General features: G+C 55.4%; 3 protein-coding genes across 9 annotated transcripts in view; 2 read left to right on the top strand and 1 right to left on the bottom strand.

Annotated features, from left to right (window-relative positions):
- Window positions 1–3473: 3473 nt before the first annotated feature.
- Window positions 3474–5698, top strand: INKA1 (inka box actin regulator 1). Its single transcript, XM_004267813.4, has 2 exons — window positions 3474–4112; window positions 4857–5698. The coding sequence occupies exons 1-2, from the start codon at window positions 3900–3902 to the stop codon at window positions 5655–5657; spliced, it is 1014 nt and encodes a 337-aa protein (XP_004267861.2). The 5' UTR covers window positions 3474–3899; the 3' UTR covers window positions 5658–5698.
- A 174-nt stretch (window positions 5699–5872) lies between these two features.
- On the bottom strand, window positions 5873–15077 carry UBA7 (ubiquitin like modifier activating enzyme 7). Of its 7 annotated transcripts, XM_004267814.4 has the most exons (24): window positions 14427–15075; window positions 14174–14342; window positions 13940–14074; window positions 13724–13830; window positions 13316–13406; window positions 13080–13215; window positions 12783–12880; window positions 12543–12689; window positions 11946–12128; window positions 11657–11764; window positions 11420–11500; window positions 11187–11342; window positions 10928–11093; window positions 10643–10848; window positions 10480–10544; window positions 10205–10388; window positions 10057–10131; window positions 9619–9802; window positions 9009–9091; window positions 8642–8728; window positions 8359–8550; window positions 6721–6813; window positions 6545–6645; window positions 5873–6087 (listed from the first exon to the last, which is right to left on the bottom strand). In XM_004267814.4, the coding sequence occupies exons 1-24, from the start codon at window positions 14480–14482 to the stop codon at window positions 5958–5960; spliced, it is 3033 nt and encodes a 1010-aa protein (XP_004267862.1). In that variant the 5' UTR covers window positions 14483–15075; the 3' UTR covers window positions 5873–5957. The 7 variants fall into 7 exon arrangements, with proteins under 7 accessions (XP_004267862.1, XP_033280264.1, XP_033280262.1 ...); XM_033424373.2 differs by lacking the exon at window positions 11187–11342 and having other exon boundaries at window positions 14427–15077; XM_033424371.2 differs by lacking the exon at window positions 11420–11500 and having other exon boundaries at window positions 14427–15077.
- Window positions 14646–15689, top strand: part of RBM6 (RNA binding motif protein 6) — a 204842-nt gene continuing 203798 nt past the window's right edge. Inside the window, exon 1 of the mRNA XM_049716384.1 lies at window positions 14646–14653. The gene's annotated coding sequence lies outside the window, so the exon portion shown is untranslated. The remainder of the gene's footprint in view (window positions 14654–15689) is intronic.

Raw genomic sequence — 15689 nt, 5'->3', positions numbered from 1 at the left:
CAACAAAATACTAGCAAACAGAATCCAACAACACATTAAAAGGATCATACACTATGATCAAGTGGGATTTATCCCAGGGATGCAAGCGTTCTTCAATATATGCAAATCAATCAATGTGATACACCATATTAACAAATTGAAGAAGAAAAACCATATGATCATCTCAATAGATGCAGAAAAACCTTTTGACAAAATTCAACACCCATTTATGATAAAAACTCTCCAGAAGGTGGGCATGGAGGGAACGTACCTCAACATAATAAAGGCCATATACGACAGACCCACAGCAAACATCATTCTCAATGGTGAAAAACTGAAAGCATTTCCTCTAAGATCAGGAACAAGACAAGGATGTCCACTCACACCACTATTATTCAACATAGTTTTGGAAGTCCTAGCCATGGCAATCAGAGAAGAAAAAGAAACAAAAGGAATACAAATTGGAAAAGAAGAAGTAAAACTGTCACTGTTTGCAGATGACATGATACTATACATAGAGAATCCTAAAGATGCCACCAGAAAACTGATCGGTGAATCAGCTGATCAATGAATTTGGTAAAGTTGCAGGATACAAAATTAATGCACAGAGATCTCTTGCATTCCTATACACTAACAATGAAAGATCAGAAAGAGAAATTAAGGAAACAATCCCATTCACCACTGTAACAAAAAGAATAAAATACCTAGGAATAAACCTACCTAAGGAGGTAAAATCCTGTACTCAGAAAACTATAAGACACTGATGAAAGAAATCAAAGATGACACAAACAGATGGGGAGATATACCATGTTCTTGGATTGGAAGAATCAATGTTGTGAAAATGACTATACTACCCAAAGCAATCTACAGATTCAATGCAATCCCTATCAAATTACCAGTGGCATTTTTTACAGAACTAGAACCAAAAAATCTTAAAATTTGTATGAGACACAAAAGACCCCGAATAGCCAAAGCAGTCTTGAGAGAAAAAAACGGAGCTGGAGGAATCAGACTCCCTGACTTCAGACTATACTACAAAGCTACAGTAATCAAGACAATATGGTACTGGCACAAAAACAGAAGTATAGATCAATGGAACAGGATAGAAAGCCCAGAAATAAACCCACGCACCTATGGTCAACTAATCTATCACAAAGGAGGCAAGGATATACAATGGAGAAAAGACAATCACTTTAATAAGTGATGCTGGGAAAACTGGACAGGTACATGTAAAAGAATGAAATTAGAACACTCCCTAACACCATACACAAAAATAAACTCAAAATGGATTAGAGACATAAATGTAAGACTGGACACTATAAAACTCTCAGAGGAAAACATAGGAAGAACACTCTTTGACATAAATCACAGCAAGATCTTTTTTCATCCACCTCCTAGAGTAATGGAAATACAAACAAAAATAAACAAATGGGACCTAATGAAACTTCAAAGCTTTTGGAAAGCAAAGGAAACTACAAACAAGACGAAAAGACAACCCTCAGAATGGGAGAAAATACTTGCAAACGAATCAATGGACAAAGGATTAATCTCCAAAATGTATAAACAGCTCATGCAGCTCAATATTAAAAAAACAAACAACCCAATCAAAATATGGGCAGAAGACCTAAATAGACATTTCTCCAAAGAAGACATACAGATGGGCAAGAAGCACATGAAAAGCTGCTCAACATCACTAATTATTAGAGAAATGCAAATCAAAACTACAGTGAGGTATCAGCTCACACCAGTTAGAATGGGCATCATCAGAAAAATCTACGAACAACAAATGCTGGAGAGGGTGTGGAGAAAAGGGAACCCTCTTGCACTGTTGGTGGGAATGTAAATTGATTCAGCCACTATGGACAACAGTATGAAGGTTCCTTAAAAAACTAAAAATAGAATTACCGTATGACCCAGCAATCCCACTACTGGGCATATACCCAGAGAAAACCATAATTCAAAAAGACACATGCACCCCAATGTTCATTGCAGCACCATTTACAATAGCCAGGTCATGGAAGCAACCTAAATGCCCATCGACAGATGAATGGATAAAGATGACGTGGTACATACATACAATGGAATACTACTCAGCCATAAAAAGAAATGAATTTGGGTCATTTGTAGAGACATGGATGGATCTAGAGACTCTCATACGGAGTGAAGTAAGTCAGAAAGAGAAAAACAAATATCGTATATTAACACATATATGGGGAACCTAGAAAAATGGTACAGATGAACCAGTTTGCGGGGCAGAAATGGAGACACAGAGGTAGAGAACAAACATATGGACACCAAGGGGGGAAAGTGGTGGGGTGGGGGTGGGGGGATGGGATGAATTGGGAAATTGGGATTGATACATATACACTAATATGTATAAAGTAGATAACTAATAAGAACCTGCTGTATAAAAAAATAAATAAAATTCAAAAAATATATAAGTGAAAATAAAAATAAAAGCATTGCTTAATTAATGACTTCTCTTTTGGAAAAAAAGAAAAAATACCATCCACTCACTTTGCCTCCCAGATCCAAAGCTTCAGTCCTGATCTCTCTCCCAGGCAGCAGAGTCACACACCCAGTGGCTGACCCCGCATCTCCTCATAGATGCCTAACAGGCATCTTAAGGGTCACATGTCCACAAATGATCATTTGATTTTCGTCTCCAAGCCCACTCTTCTCCAGTCTTGCTTGGATTGATTCATGGCCATTCCATCCAATCAGTTGTTCAGGCCAGAAATCTAGGAGTCATGCTTCATGCTTCTCTTTCTCTTCCCATACTCATGCATCAGCAAGGCTTGATTTTTAACTCCAAAACATTCCCCCAAGGGACCCCCTTTCTTTGCAGCCCAGGTGATGCTCAAAAGCCCCCATTGCTCCCCATCACACCAAGAACAAAACCCCTTATTCCTTTCTAAGACTGCTAGGAGCCTGGTTTTGCTGACCTCTTCACTCCCCCAACTACCACCATCAGAGATATCTAAGTCTTCTTTATGTTATGTCCTGTCTAGCTCCTGTCCTCTCAGGGCCTGTACCTGGCTGATCCCACCACCTAGAATGCCCCTCTTCTTGATCTCCCCTTGATGGCTCATCCAGATCCCATACAGAATGCCACCTCCTCTGAGAGTCCCCTCTCCCAACCTGGCCCGTTGCCCTCATTCCCTGGTATTTTTCTGTCTACAGACTTGTCTAGTTTGTCTCCAGTTAGTCTGTGTCCTTGAACCTAGCCTCCGACTATGGAGCGGGCTCAGGGAAGGTGGGTCAGAGAGCCCCGCCGTAGCCCCTTGTACTCAGCCCGCATGTGGTCTGGGGCAGAGGGGATGGGAGTGTCGCCGCGGGAATCGCAGCTAACCAGGCGCTGCCCACTAGAGGGCAGCCCTGCTTAGCTAGGCCGAGATGAGGGGCAGATAGGGCGGGGTCTGGGCCTTGGCCGAGGCTCCTCCCCGGTGCTGCAAAGAGGTTCGGCGTTCTCGGAGTCCTCTGAGGGGCCGGACCCCTCCCATGACTTCCAGGGACTGTCAAGGCCGGCTACAGGAGCGGATTCAGTGGGTCGAACCGCGAGTGGGCCACATCAGTGCCGAATCCGACGATTGGGGGCCCGCCCAAGGGCGCAGCCGGGGAACCCGCGCGGGAGGGACCACAACGCTATCCTGGGAAAAATGGGGAAGCTGAGGCTACCGCAAGGCAGCGACTTGTCCTGGGTCATGCAGCGAACCCGGAGTCAGCTCAACGGCCCGGGTAGTCAGGGGCCGGACGCGGCCCAGCTTCCAGCTATAGTCCCGCCCCTCCCCCCAGAGCTGCTGTGGAGTTGGTAGTGGGTGTCCGGCTCACCCACCCGGCAGAGTCCGGGGGGCGGGGCCACATCAGCCCCGCCCCAGCCCCATTGGCTGCGGCGCTAGGGGCGGGGCCGGGGCTGCCAGATGTTGGGGCGGCAGCGACGGCGGGAGCTAGGGAGAGGGAGGAGCCGCGGAGCCAGGCGGAGGGTAAGGGCGCCGCTGGACGGCCCGCGGGGCCCTCTCCGCATCCCTCTGGCTGGAGTTCGAAGAGGAACTGGCAGGCCTGGCGGGGGCTCCGGAACGGGCATGCACAGTGCTCGGCTTGACAGTTTCCTGGGCCAGCTCCGCTGGGAACTGGTGAGGCTTGGGAGCGGGTGTGGCTTGTGAGGACGTGTGTGGGGTGCTCGGCTGCCTTCCTGCCCGAACGGCACTCGGGTGGGGGGCTCTCCCGAGTGCCCATCCAAGACAGGATGGGGGCGGGGCGACGCAGATGACCCAGATGGCCCGCGTCGGGTTTCGGACGGTTGGAAGCTGTGCTGGGCATCAAGTAACAGCCGCCCAGCTGGCCGTGCTGCCGGCGCGGCGGAGGAAGTTGGTGGGAGAAACTTCTTGTGGGGCGGAGCAGGGGGCTGTGAGGGACTAAAGAGGTGTGGCGCTGCTATGGATGCCCCCTATTCCAGGCTGGCCTGTACCTCTGTCCTCTATACCCCACCTGGCAGGTGCTCTATTCTTCTCTGAAAGACGCTGCGGGCTTTGGGGAGCTGAATCCCTCAAGAGTCACAGGATGCCCCCCCCAGCCCTGAGCAGGACTTATTTCCCAATGCAGGCCCGCAACCCTGCCTCCCGCCCTGGTGGCGGGTACCGACTTGCCCGGCGCTGCGTGCTGCAGCCTGCCGGACTGCCACCAGGTCGGCCGATGGGAGCCACACGAGCTTCGTGTGCCAGCGCCCCATGCCGGCCCTGTGCCCACTAGAGGCTTTGCTGCCTAGGCCTGCAGGCCAATCCAGCCCTCCTGGGCCTTCTGTTTTGGAATTGGCCTGACCAGGCAGACAGGGGTGACAAGCACTGCTCCTTCGACTTCTGCCCTCTCTTCTTCCACAGCTGTGTGGCCGGGACACAGACTCACCCCCAATGCCTGGCCCCCTTCCAGAACCCCCCAAACCTGGCCCAGGCATGCGGCTCAAGCACCGGCTCAGGGCCTCAGATGCCTTGGAAGAGGACTCAGCCTGTGGTGTGGAGGAAGAGGAGGAAGAAGCTGTGGTGACAGGAGACAGGGGTGCAGCCTTGGGAGGCCCCAGGGAGCATGCCCTAGACTGGGACTCTGGCTTCTCAGAGGTGTCAGGCAGCACATGGAGAGAGGAAGAGCTGCCTGTACTCCAGCATCCAGCACCCTCAGCATGGCCCCCCCGTAGACAGCGCCTCTCGGCCAGTGGCATCCCCCTGCCTGGCAGAGCTCCTGCGGCCAGTGTACCACCTGCCCACCGACCACGGCCCAAGTCCACCCCAGACGCCTGCCTGGAGCACTGGCAGGGGCTGGAAGCTGAGGACTGGACAGCAGCCCTACTTAGCAGAGGTCGTAGTCGCCAGCCCCTGGTGCTGGGAGACAACTGTTTTGCTGACTTGGTGCACAACTGGATGGAGCTGCCCGAGGCAGCAGGTGAGGGGGACAATGGGGGTGGGCCCCGTGCCCGTGCTCGGCCCCCCCAGTTCCTGCTTGGCCTCTCTGAGCAGCTGCGGCGCCAGCTGGCCAGGGCACGCCGGGCAGCAGTGGCAGGAAAGCGACTGTCATGCCCACCTCGCCCGGAACCCGAACTGCCTGCAGATGTCTCACGCTTTGCAGCCCTCATGAGTTGCCGCAGTCGCCAGCCCATCATCTGCAATGATGTTGTCAGCTACCTCTGACCCTGCCCTCCAGCCTGGGACAATAAAGGCCTTTCTCTGCACTGTCCTGGTTCCATACCCCTGAGGCTCCAGGAGGCAGCCTCAGTCCTGCAAGGCACAACTCAGGCAGGCGAATCTAAAGAGCCTTTTCCCTCCCTGCAGGGGTCCCTGTCATGTCCATGTCACACCCCATGTGTCTGCCCCGTGTTCCATCATCCATCCTGTCCACTTACACCTTCCTTCAACAAGCATTTATTAAGCGCCTACTGTAGGCTTGGGATGCATGGCTCAACAGAACTGGGTGGTGGGGCTGCTGCCTTGTCACAGCTTGTAGTGCAAGGGTGGGAAGGTAACGTCCTCCTTCTCACCCTCATAGCTGAGCTCCAATACCAGCACCCGCTGCCCAGGCTTAGGCACCTGGCGTGTCACCTCCAGCACCAGATCCGTCACCCTGGTGGCATGGGGGGAAGAGGGGTGGGGAGATTGGGTAGGTGAGCAGTGGCAGGCAGAGAGTGTCCTGGCATGGACTATAGGGTGTTGGCGGGCCATAAGGAGCCCAAGCCAGGAGCAGGAGCAGCCCAAGACAGGAAACATCTGAAACTATTTTAAGAGCGGCTGGCGGGGTGGGCAGGAGGCAGGAAGCTGTGAGTCCTCTGGGAGTGGGCCGTGAAAGGGGAGCTGAGCAGGGCGTGAGCTGGTGGGGCTGGCCAAGCAGGCAGCTCCTAGAGGCCCCTCCTCAGGCTCTTGGCCCTCACCCCGCCCCCAGCCCATTTGCTGGCTCCATTTGGCAAAAGAAAACTTCAGGAAGGTGTGAGGGGCCCAAATGGGATTGGGAAGAGGAAAGGCTGCTTGTCCCCCACCTCCAACCTCCAGGGACAGAATGAGGTTAAAGCCAGGTGTGGGCTCACCTGCGGGACAGGTGCTGGTCCTGCTTTTCAGGAGACCATCCTGCCGAGTAGAGTAGGGCCTTCCCGTGCAGCAGCATCCTCACCCTCAGCCCATTTAGTTTCTAGAGAGAGACAGGTTAGGTGCCAGCTGGGCCAGGCTGGGCCAGGCCTGGGGGAAGGGCAGGAATGGGGCACACCTGGACATGGGCCAGCAGTGACTCCAGGGTCCTCTCGGGCTGCCCAGCAGGCACTTCCAGGCGGTCCCAACAGGTCCACTTCCAGTGATGGAACTGGGGGGCGGTAGTGGGGAGGAGTGAGAAGCTTCTTACACACACACCCTCCCCCTACCCCAGTTACCAATAGCTTATGGCCCCTTTCCTAGGGGAGGAGCTGGACTAGAGGCAGGAAGGAGAAGCCAGTGGGTGGGGGTGGAAGGTGGGATCTGGGCCCAGAATCTCAACACCCTCCCCGCCCATGCTGGGGCCAGCACAGGAAATGGGGCTACGGGGCCCCCACAGAGGGAAACAGGCGATCCATCACACAGTCGTGTGTGTGTGTGTGTGTGTGTGTGTGTGTGTGTGTGTGTGTTGTTGGGGGGAGCAATGCTTCCTGAGGAAGCGGGAGCAGGGCTGCTGCAGTCTCTGATAAAACTGCTTGTTCCTCAAATGCAAGGCTGGATGCTGGGGGTGGGGTAAATCCTGTCCCCTAATCCTTTACCACCAGGGCCTTGGACTACTCATGGACACATGGCAAGAGGCACAGTGACTCTAGCAGGAACACAGTCCACAGAGGACTCCTCTTCCTGTCCCTTTGTTCCTTCCTTATTTCTGGAGTCTTGGGGTTCTGGTACCCAGAGCTGAGGGCATAAGGGTGGCAGGCAGCCAGGCACCAAGACAGGAGGAGTTCTGCCAGCTCCCCAGAAAACACAGTGGGGTCAAGCTGAGACGAGGCCAGAGGTGAGATGGGGGACCCTTCCCCTCCCCCTCCTCCATGGACAAAGGCAGCTTGTGTTCTAGCTAGAGGAGGGGCCCCTCACAAAGGGGCTCTGTGTGCTGTGCCCTGAGGGACCCCAGGGCTGCTCAGCAAAAGCCCAGTGCTGGCCCATGACCTCTCCCCTCTCCCCTGGTGAGGGAATTCTCTCTGCCCTAAGGAAATGCCAACTATTGCAGAGCCTGGGCACACAGCCAGGGGCATTCATAGCCCTACACTTGAAGGAACACACATGTACACAAGCCCACATGTGTACTCACATGCACACACACGCAAGCCCACATTGTGAAAGAGCCCTGCAGTCCCATCTGGCACACAGATGTGCAAGCATGCTCCCTCCATGCCCACACACCACAGGGCCAGGGATGCCCAGACCAGTGTGCACTCACACCTGTGACATGAATGCACACATCCCCACAGGGCTGCACACCCCACACCCGTGGTGGTGAGCTCAGTGCCCTTTAACTCAGGTCGAGGGGGCGGGCCAGGATCCCCATGCTTTGCAGGCCGATATTAGGCTCTGTTTGGGGCTAGGGCCCTAGTCCCCTCTCCCCCTCAGGGGCACTTCTGGGAAGGAGGGAACTGCGGGGGATGTCTGGCTCCACTAATGAGTTAAAGCTGCAGCTCCCCCAGACCCTGACTGTTGGGGGGTGGGGGTGGCTGACGGCTGCTTCCTGTGTCTGACAGGTCCCAGCCTGGCTTTGCAGCAGGGAGGCGACTGGAGGGAGTCTTGATGACTCCCCCAGAGTCTGGGTCCTGATGAGAGCCTGAAGCTGAAGTAGGGCCTGTTTGGGTAGGTGCAGGGAAAACTCAGGTCTGGTATGGGTGGGGTGTCAAGGGCTCACCTTCTGGATGGCTGGGGCGTGAGGTACCCAGCGGCTAAAGTAGTTTTCAGCCAGGTTCAGGTAGCTGTGGCGAAAGGCACTGCGGGGCCGTGGGCTGCCCACCACCTTATACAGCTCCAGGCCCACCAGGCCAGCCACAGCTGCCGTAGTAGTGGCAATGGCTGGGGTAATCTGGCCCACAATTCGCTTGGTCTGCCAAGGACAGGAGATTTGGTCTGGGCCCAAGGCATAAGGCTAGGGTTTGACCCCCACCTCCAGGCCTGAGCCCCAAGGGGCAGGGTACCTTGGTGCGATCGGCTGGTGGGATCCCATAATTCTGAGCTCGCAGGCTCGCCGCTGCCGCCACAAAATCCACATGGAAATCATTGTCCTGTGAGGCCCAAGGCACAGTAGTATTAGCATTGTCCCAGTGCCCCTCACCTCGGCCGACCCTGTGCCACTGCACAGCTCTTCACGCAATTCGGTGGGGTGGATGCTCATATCTCCCCACTTAACAGATAAGGAGGCTGAGGCTCAGGGAAGCTGAGCTGCTTCTGGGGTCCTTCTGGGAGGAAAACTCAGGCCAAGGGGCTTCAAAGCTACCTTCTTAGCTCTTGACCTTCCCCAACAACCTCTCTAGCCCGGCCCTTCACCCCCACTTGGGCTCCCACCTTCTCAAATGTCAAGGGTTCCAGGGGAGGGCCCACAGTCCAGATTTCCAGGGCTTCATGCAGTTGCTTCGACTGCTCAGGGCCTGTCAGGAGAAGGGGGTGTTGGGGCAGTCCTTAGTCCCCATGTCCTGCGCTCCTCTGGAGCCTGCTGCCTATCCTTGGTCCCTGCCAAGCCTATCACTTACCACTTTAAGGGAGACCCCTTGATGGATGGTGCAGTCTCCTGTCTAGCAGCCCCAGCCCTCACTTGTGTGTGTGTATGTGTGTGTGTGTGCGCCCATGCACACCTATGTGACTCTGTTCTCATCTGGGGGCCACAGCTAGTTGCTCCCATGGTTTGTGTTTTTTTGTTTGTTTTTTGTTTTTGTTTTCTTTGGCTGAGAGTCTGCCAAAGGAATGGGGGTGGGGTGGGGGTGGGGTAGGCAGCAGGGAGAGGACCTACTGAGGGGCCAGAGGATGAACCCAAGGCTACAGAGAAGCAAGGTCAGAGGGCCTGAGAGGTATTGAGTTGGCTTCAGGGCCCCCAGACCCTGTCTTCTTTCTGCAGCACAGGCTGAGGAGGGTCAGGCCTTTGGGTGACAGCACGGGGGGCCAGGGTCAGGGACCTCACCAAACTCAGCATAAGCCGAAGCCAGCTCCAGGTCACTAGAAAAAATGGGGGCAAAGTCCTGGGGGTCAGGCAATGGCAGCAACTTCAGCAGTCGCCTGAGCGCAGTCTGGTCCCGTGAGCCAGGCAGCCCATGCATCTGGGCATACAGGTTGGCAGCCGCCAGCACGTAGAGGAGATGCGTGTCCTGCAATGAGACCAAGAGCATGGGTGGCTGCATGGGCTTGAGTGAGCTTGTGTGGGTGCATGGGGTGGGGGTCACCGCCCATTTGTGGATCTGTTTTGAGTGCCTGCTTCTGCCTCCCATTTGGACACCCACATGTGCACAAACATGGCTCTCTCCCTCTCAGCATCTGTGCATCTCTACAAAATATAGAGGTGCCCACCTCCGCTCTGAGGGGCCATATTCCCATCTCAGGGCCGCCAAGGGACTCCACTCACTTGGCTGGCGTCAAACTCCAAGGGCCGGGGACACTGTTTGGGACCCGACCAGAAAAGAGTTCCATTCTCTAGCACCTAGGGAAATGGAGGCTGCTGGGCTCAGTCGGGTCACCCTGAGCCCTCAGCCTCCTGACCCCTAGCCACCCACTTTGTCGGGTGGGAAGCGGCTCAGCAGCTGTGTGATGCCATAATGGAAGCAGAGTTGCCACTGGCCAAGGGCCCAAAGCACGCAGTCTCGCCAGGTCTGTGGACGCTGTCTCAGGACACCCAGCACCACCTGCTGCACGGTCAGCACCTGTGACTCATCCAAGTGTGCCAGAGACGTGAGTGCCCTGCGGACAGAGGAGAAGGTCTGAGGCTAAGCCCTAAGCCTCTTGGTGTTAGGGAGCCTGGACTCCCATTCACCCTTGTTGGTGGTCTTACTGTTGGTGGCAGTTGACGGTCTCGGCAGACAGATGGAAAAGTCCTTCAAACTCATCCCGGGCCCACTGTGAGGGGAGGGAGGAACCATGAGGTGCCGGTTGGCAAAGGGGTCTGCAGCTGAGGACTGAGCCAGGTGGGTAGGAGTCTCTGGGGTTCTTCTCACCTGCAAGGTGTGCTCGGTTGTGCTGGGGAAGTGCCGCACGGTGCAGACAGGGTAGGAGGCATCCTCAGAAGCTGCAGCGGAGGCGGGGGCTCTGTAGTCCTCAGTCACGTGTGGTATGAACACACAAGCACTGCCCAAGGTGCCCTTTGTGCCCGCCTCCAGTAGTGGCTTCAGATAGTGGGTGCAGCGAGCAGCCACATAGCGCCCTGGCGAAGGGGGCAGAGGGTCAGAAGTGGGGCTGGCACAGCCTCAGACAAAGGGTGAGTTCTAGGCTTGAGCACTCACGGGCCTGGAAACTGTCCAGGGCAGCAGCCACGCCATCCACACTGGAGAAGAAGTTGTCCCCATAGATGTGCTCTGTAGTAAGATCCAGCTGGTAGGTGAGCGGGGTCACCTGCAAGTCTGAGTTCAGGCGGCGAGCGGCCTCTGCAGCCACCTCCGCCTTTGGCCTCTGAGAAGAAAGCAGGAAGACGTTGGGTGGGGGAAGGGGTGCATTGTGGGAGGACAGTCCAGGACACGGGTGTGGGGCTAGGTCAGCACTCACACCAAAGTCCTGAGGCCTGAAGAGAAACTGCCGGCTGAGGTTGGAGCGCTCCACGTGGTCCATGTCAGCAACAGTCACGCCCCCACTGCCGCCAGCACCCAGGCCCACTAGGGCAAAGCCTTTGAGCAGCTCACAGCCGATAGCGCCAGCACCCACCTGCCAGCAGGAGCAACCTTAGCCAGAGGGCCAGGACTTGCCCTTCCACATACTCCCAACCTCACGACATAGCTCACCAGGAGGTAGCGCTGGTGGCTCAGCTTCTCCTGAAAACCAGCCCCAAACACTGCAATTTGCCCGTCATAGCGGCAGTCTCTCTAGGGGACACAGACAGGGGTCAGTGATGGCCACTGGCCTGTGCTGCATCTCCCTCCTGCACCCAGTTTTCCAGGTCAGGATCTCGGGACCGTGCTTCCTCTTTCCCCCCAGTCCTGAGTTTGGATAAGGCTTGCACCCCTACCCCAGGTTCTCACCGGTGCATAGTCCTCAGGATTGGGAAAGGGCTCCTCATCTTCTGGAAGGCAATCAAGGGCATCAAAGTACAGCCACTGGTCCAGGGGCATAAACTTCTTGGAGACTGCCTAGAAGTCAGCACTTCAGTCTGGGGACTCTTCCCACCTCCTAATCCCATCAGATCCTGGCTGAGGGCTGCACCCAGGTTGGTGAAACCCCCAGGGTCACTATCTGGTGTTGGGCACCCTGTGGCACCCACACCGACCTCTGCACCCTTCCCAGCCCCGCCCTGCCTCTACCTGTACCCACCTTCAGCACTTCCTGAGCAGCCACTGCACCCAGCACAGCTGCCATGGGGCTCAAGCCACCAGCACTGCTCAGGGCAACTCTCCGCACCAGAGCCTTATCCAGCTGCTCTTCCAAAGGCTCTCCTTCTGTCCCCTTCAGTGATTCCAGGGCCTGGGCTAGGTCCACCACCATCTCTGCATCAACCTATCGGGTAGAACTCCGTCGGTAAAGCAGCCCCAGCTTGAGCTCCACTCCCCATTTGAAACCTTCAGGCAGCCATCCACCCTGTTCCACAGAAGAGGAAGCAGAAGCCTGAGTGGGAGGGTCCCACTAGTGGATGCCCGGTGCCAGACAATGGCCCTGGAGGCTTCCCCAACCTGGAGGCACCTTCCAGGCCAGATCTTAGGGGTTAGGAGTAGCATGGGTCCCCAGGCTTTGTGCTTGGCCCTTTCATGGACCCAGCCTCTGGTCTACAGATACTGTGTACCATCTCCTTTATATGAGCGGGGAACTGCTTCTGGATTCAGTCTTGGATCTGTAAGACAGTCATTGTTGCCTCCTGGTAGGTGAGGCCCCGTTAAGACAGAGGCTGGAGGGAGGGGCATCGGGGCCACTCACAGGATCCCAGGGCTTAGGAGGGCGGCCATGGAGCTGCTGAAACTTGTGCAGTGCATGGAAGGCCTGATGCAGGCAGTGGGCACGGTGAACTTCCTGGGGACTCTGGGCCACAACACGGGGCTGAAACAGGGCTGTGTCCAGGGGCTCCTGCAGGGGGCACTCGGTTCACATTCATGTCCAGAACACTGTGGGTCCCTCGAGGTGCCCAAGCTCCCCAACCTCAGATGCACTTGAACTCACGTGGCTCACAGTCTTGGGTCTCTTGACCTCAGTGACAGCCCCACCACGCAAGTAATGAGAGAAAGTTGTTGTGTCCCCAATCTCCAAGGTCCCATCTCCTGGGGGAGATTGAGCCTGGTCAGTATGCCCTCTGAACCTGAGTAGTCCCCACACCCCATCCTGTCTTGCATCTACATTCTTGATGTTGCTCCACCCTGAGGAAGGGGGAGGGAGAACTTATCTCCAAGGACCAGGCTGTGTCCACCCCCAGTGGGGACCTGGGCACTGAGCCTGGAGTTGGAGTGGGGTTGACTTAACTCTGCACGTGGAGAGGCCGAGGAGCACAGCCGTTGAGCTCCACCATGCCCTCAATGCCTGAGAAAGTCACCAAATCCCCATTGTTGAAGCGGTGGGCATCAGCCTCTTCTCTCAGAGTGAGAATGCCAGGGGAGCCCTGGATAAGAGGTGGCTTGCTCAGGGCTGCCTGTCCCTGCTTTCCACAGGCTCTGGCAGCCCATCCTTAGTAGGTGAGCACCCCCCACATTAGCACCCACCTGGGAGATGTGCTGGATGGCAGCCACCAAGGGTTCTGCCTCTGTAGGGTCCTGCACAGTGAAGTCCTCACCAAAGTCACAGAACAACTGCCTGTGGTGGGGTGGGAGGGGTCACTGAGATGGCTCAGTTGTTAACTGCCACATTTGTGGTGAAGGGTGACGTACACTAGGGCAAGCCCAGAGGAATCGGGAAAAGAATGCTGGGAGAGGCTTGAAGGATTTACTGGATCAAGTCTGGAGGCTGGGGTAGAGGAAGCACACAAATGGGACTGGGGACTGTATAATCAAGAGGGGATGCCGGGACAGGCCTGAGGTTGGGTGGAGGGGATCTGGAGCAAGCCTGGAGCTGGGGACAGCACTGGGACCAGTTGCTGCCTGTGATGTGGCAGGCTAGGTAAGCCATCTCACCCCACGAGGCCTCGGGTGTCAGCCACCAAAAAGCAGACTCCGTGTTTATGGCAGATGGTGCCCACCTTCAGCTGCTCCTGTAGCTCCGAGGCAGTCAGCACCACCACCTGGATGGACCTCATGATCAGCAGGGCCAGAACCACTTCAAGCCCACCCTGCTGCTAAAGGCTGGAGGGGGACACTGGGCTGGCCTGGAGAGTAGGGCTGGGAGGGCACCTGGAAGTCCAGCAGCAGGTCCTCGGTGATGTCACCTGTGTGGATGCACACCTGAACAGCTCCACTGAGCTTAGCCAGAAGTTCTTGAGATGCCTCAGCCCTGCTCCTTCCCAAGTCCTGCTCTGAGAGGAAGAACTAAAGAGAGACCCAGTCTGGCTTTAGCAAGGAGTTTTCTCTTGGGCCCTCTCCCCAAGGGCTATGGTCTGGAAACCCATAGCCCCCCAGGACCCTCACCTGGGCAGACAGGTCAGACCAACAGGTAGGGTGGGGATCATGAAGAGTGAGGCTGCCCACGCCCATCAGGACCAGGTTTTTGGCCACCTCAGCCCCCACGCCCTGCAGGCCTGACAGTAGCACCTTGGCTCTCTGAATCCTCTGCATGGCTGGCAAGCCCAGCACATACCTGTGGGTGGGAAGTAAGAGGGCAGGCGATTGGAGATCAGAAGTCAGAAGGCCACCCCGCTCTCCTCCCCACCTCGGGCCTCACAGCTGCCGCGAGTATAGCTCTTCATCCAGCAACTTGGAGGTCTCCAAGACATCCATCCTGAGGCCTGGGGCCGGAAAACAGGCTGCAGCGCTTACAGATAGGGTCTCTGCGTGGCAGGTAGTGCCAGCAGGAGCCAGTGCAAACAGGCACTAAGGCTAAGGAGTGAAGGACACTGCTAGTCACAGCTTTCTTCCTGGTTCCTCTGTCATTTCGGGGGGAAAGCAAAAGTGAAAGTGAAACTAGACTGAGCAGGCTCCTGGTCCTGCCTCCAGCCTGTCCAGCACAGCCTAGCCAGGCAAGGAAGAGTTCTGGCAGCTCTAGGGCACTGGTAAGGTAAGACAGAATTCCTGGATCTGTTCCCCCTCTGGGAGAGCAGGTATTTCTCTTGAGGGAGGGGGCAGGGCCATAGGAGGGATCCATGCAGTCTCCTGTAGCTCCCTAGATGTCCTGAACCTCAGGCCCCTATCCCCCTCAGGGGCCCCTGCCTGGATGGGCTTCCTGCCCACAGAGTACCGGTAGGAACTCCCTTGTCCTGAGCACTCACCTGGTCTCCTAACCACACACAGAGACTTAGAGACCCTAGAGAGCAGAGCCAGTCCCATCCCAGAGGCTGTGAGAGCTTATGGATTATGTTGTCCCACATCCAGGGTTTAAACTACAGACTTGGGGTGGAGCCTAACATCTTTGAGAGCACCTGTGTGCCCCTGCGCCATCTCCTCAGGGATCAGGGATTCCCCTCTGCCCACAGCTGCCTGGTCAGGACAGTCGGCAGCTCTAGGTGGCCTGTCAGGATCTCTCACTGATGAGTGCCAGGACTCAAAGAGGGTTCTCAGTCTCTGAGTGCCAGCCCTGAGAGTGGGAGGCATGGGGCAGCCATGATCACGTGTCCTTATTTGTCATTTAAACTTTTATTTTGAAATAATTATAGACTCAGAGGAAGCTGCAAAAATAGAAAGGAGAGATCCTGTGTACCCTTCACCCACAGATGTCCCCTTCTGCCTTCTTAGGAACTTGGGGCCAGTTCTTTAGAGGATGGACCACAGCTCCCCACAAAAGTCCACAATAGCTAAACCAGGTGCTATCATAAATTCTTTTTTTAAAATTGAGGTAAAATCCATACAACATTAAAATAACCATTTTAAAGTATACAATGTAGTGGCATTTAGTGTATTGACCATGTTGTGCAACCACAATCTCTCTCTAGTTTCAAGACTTCATCACCCACTGAAAAACACCACAACCATGTTAAATAATTGCTACCCA

The sequence above is a fragment of the Orcinus orca genome, chromosome 10, assembly GCF_937001465.1.
Source record: "Orcinus orca chromosome 10, mOrcOrc1.1, whole genome shotgun sequence".
Classification (NCBI taxonomy): domain Eukaryota; kingdom Metazoa; phylum Chordata; class Mammalia; order Artiodactyla; family Delphinidae; genus Orcinus; species Orcinus orca.
This window is presented reverse-complemented; position numbering and strand designations above follow the sequence as displayed.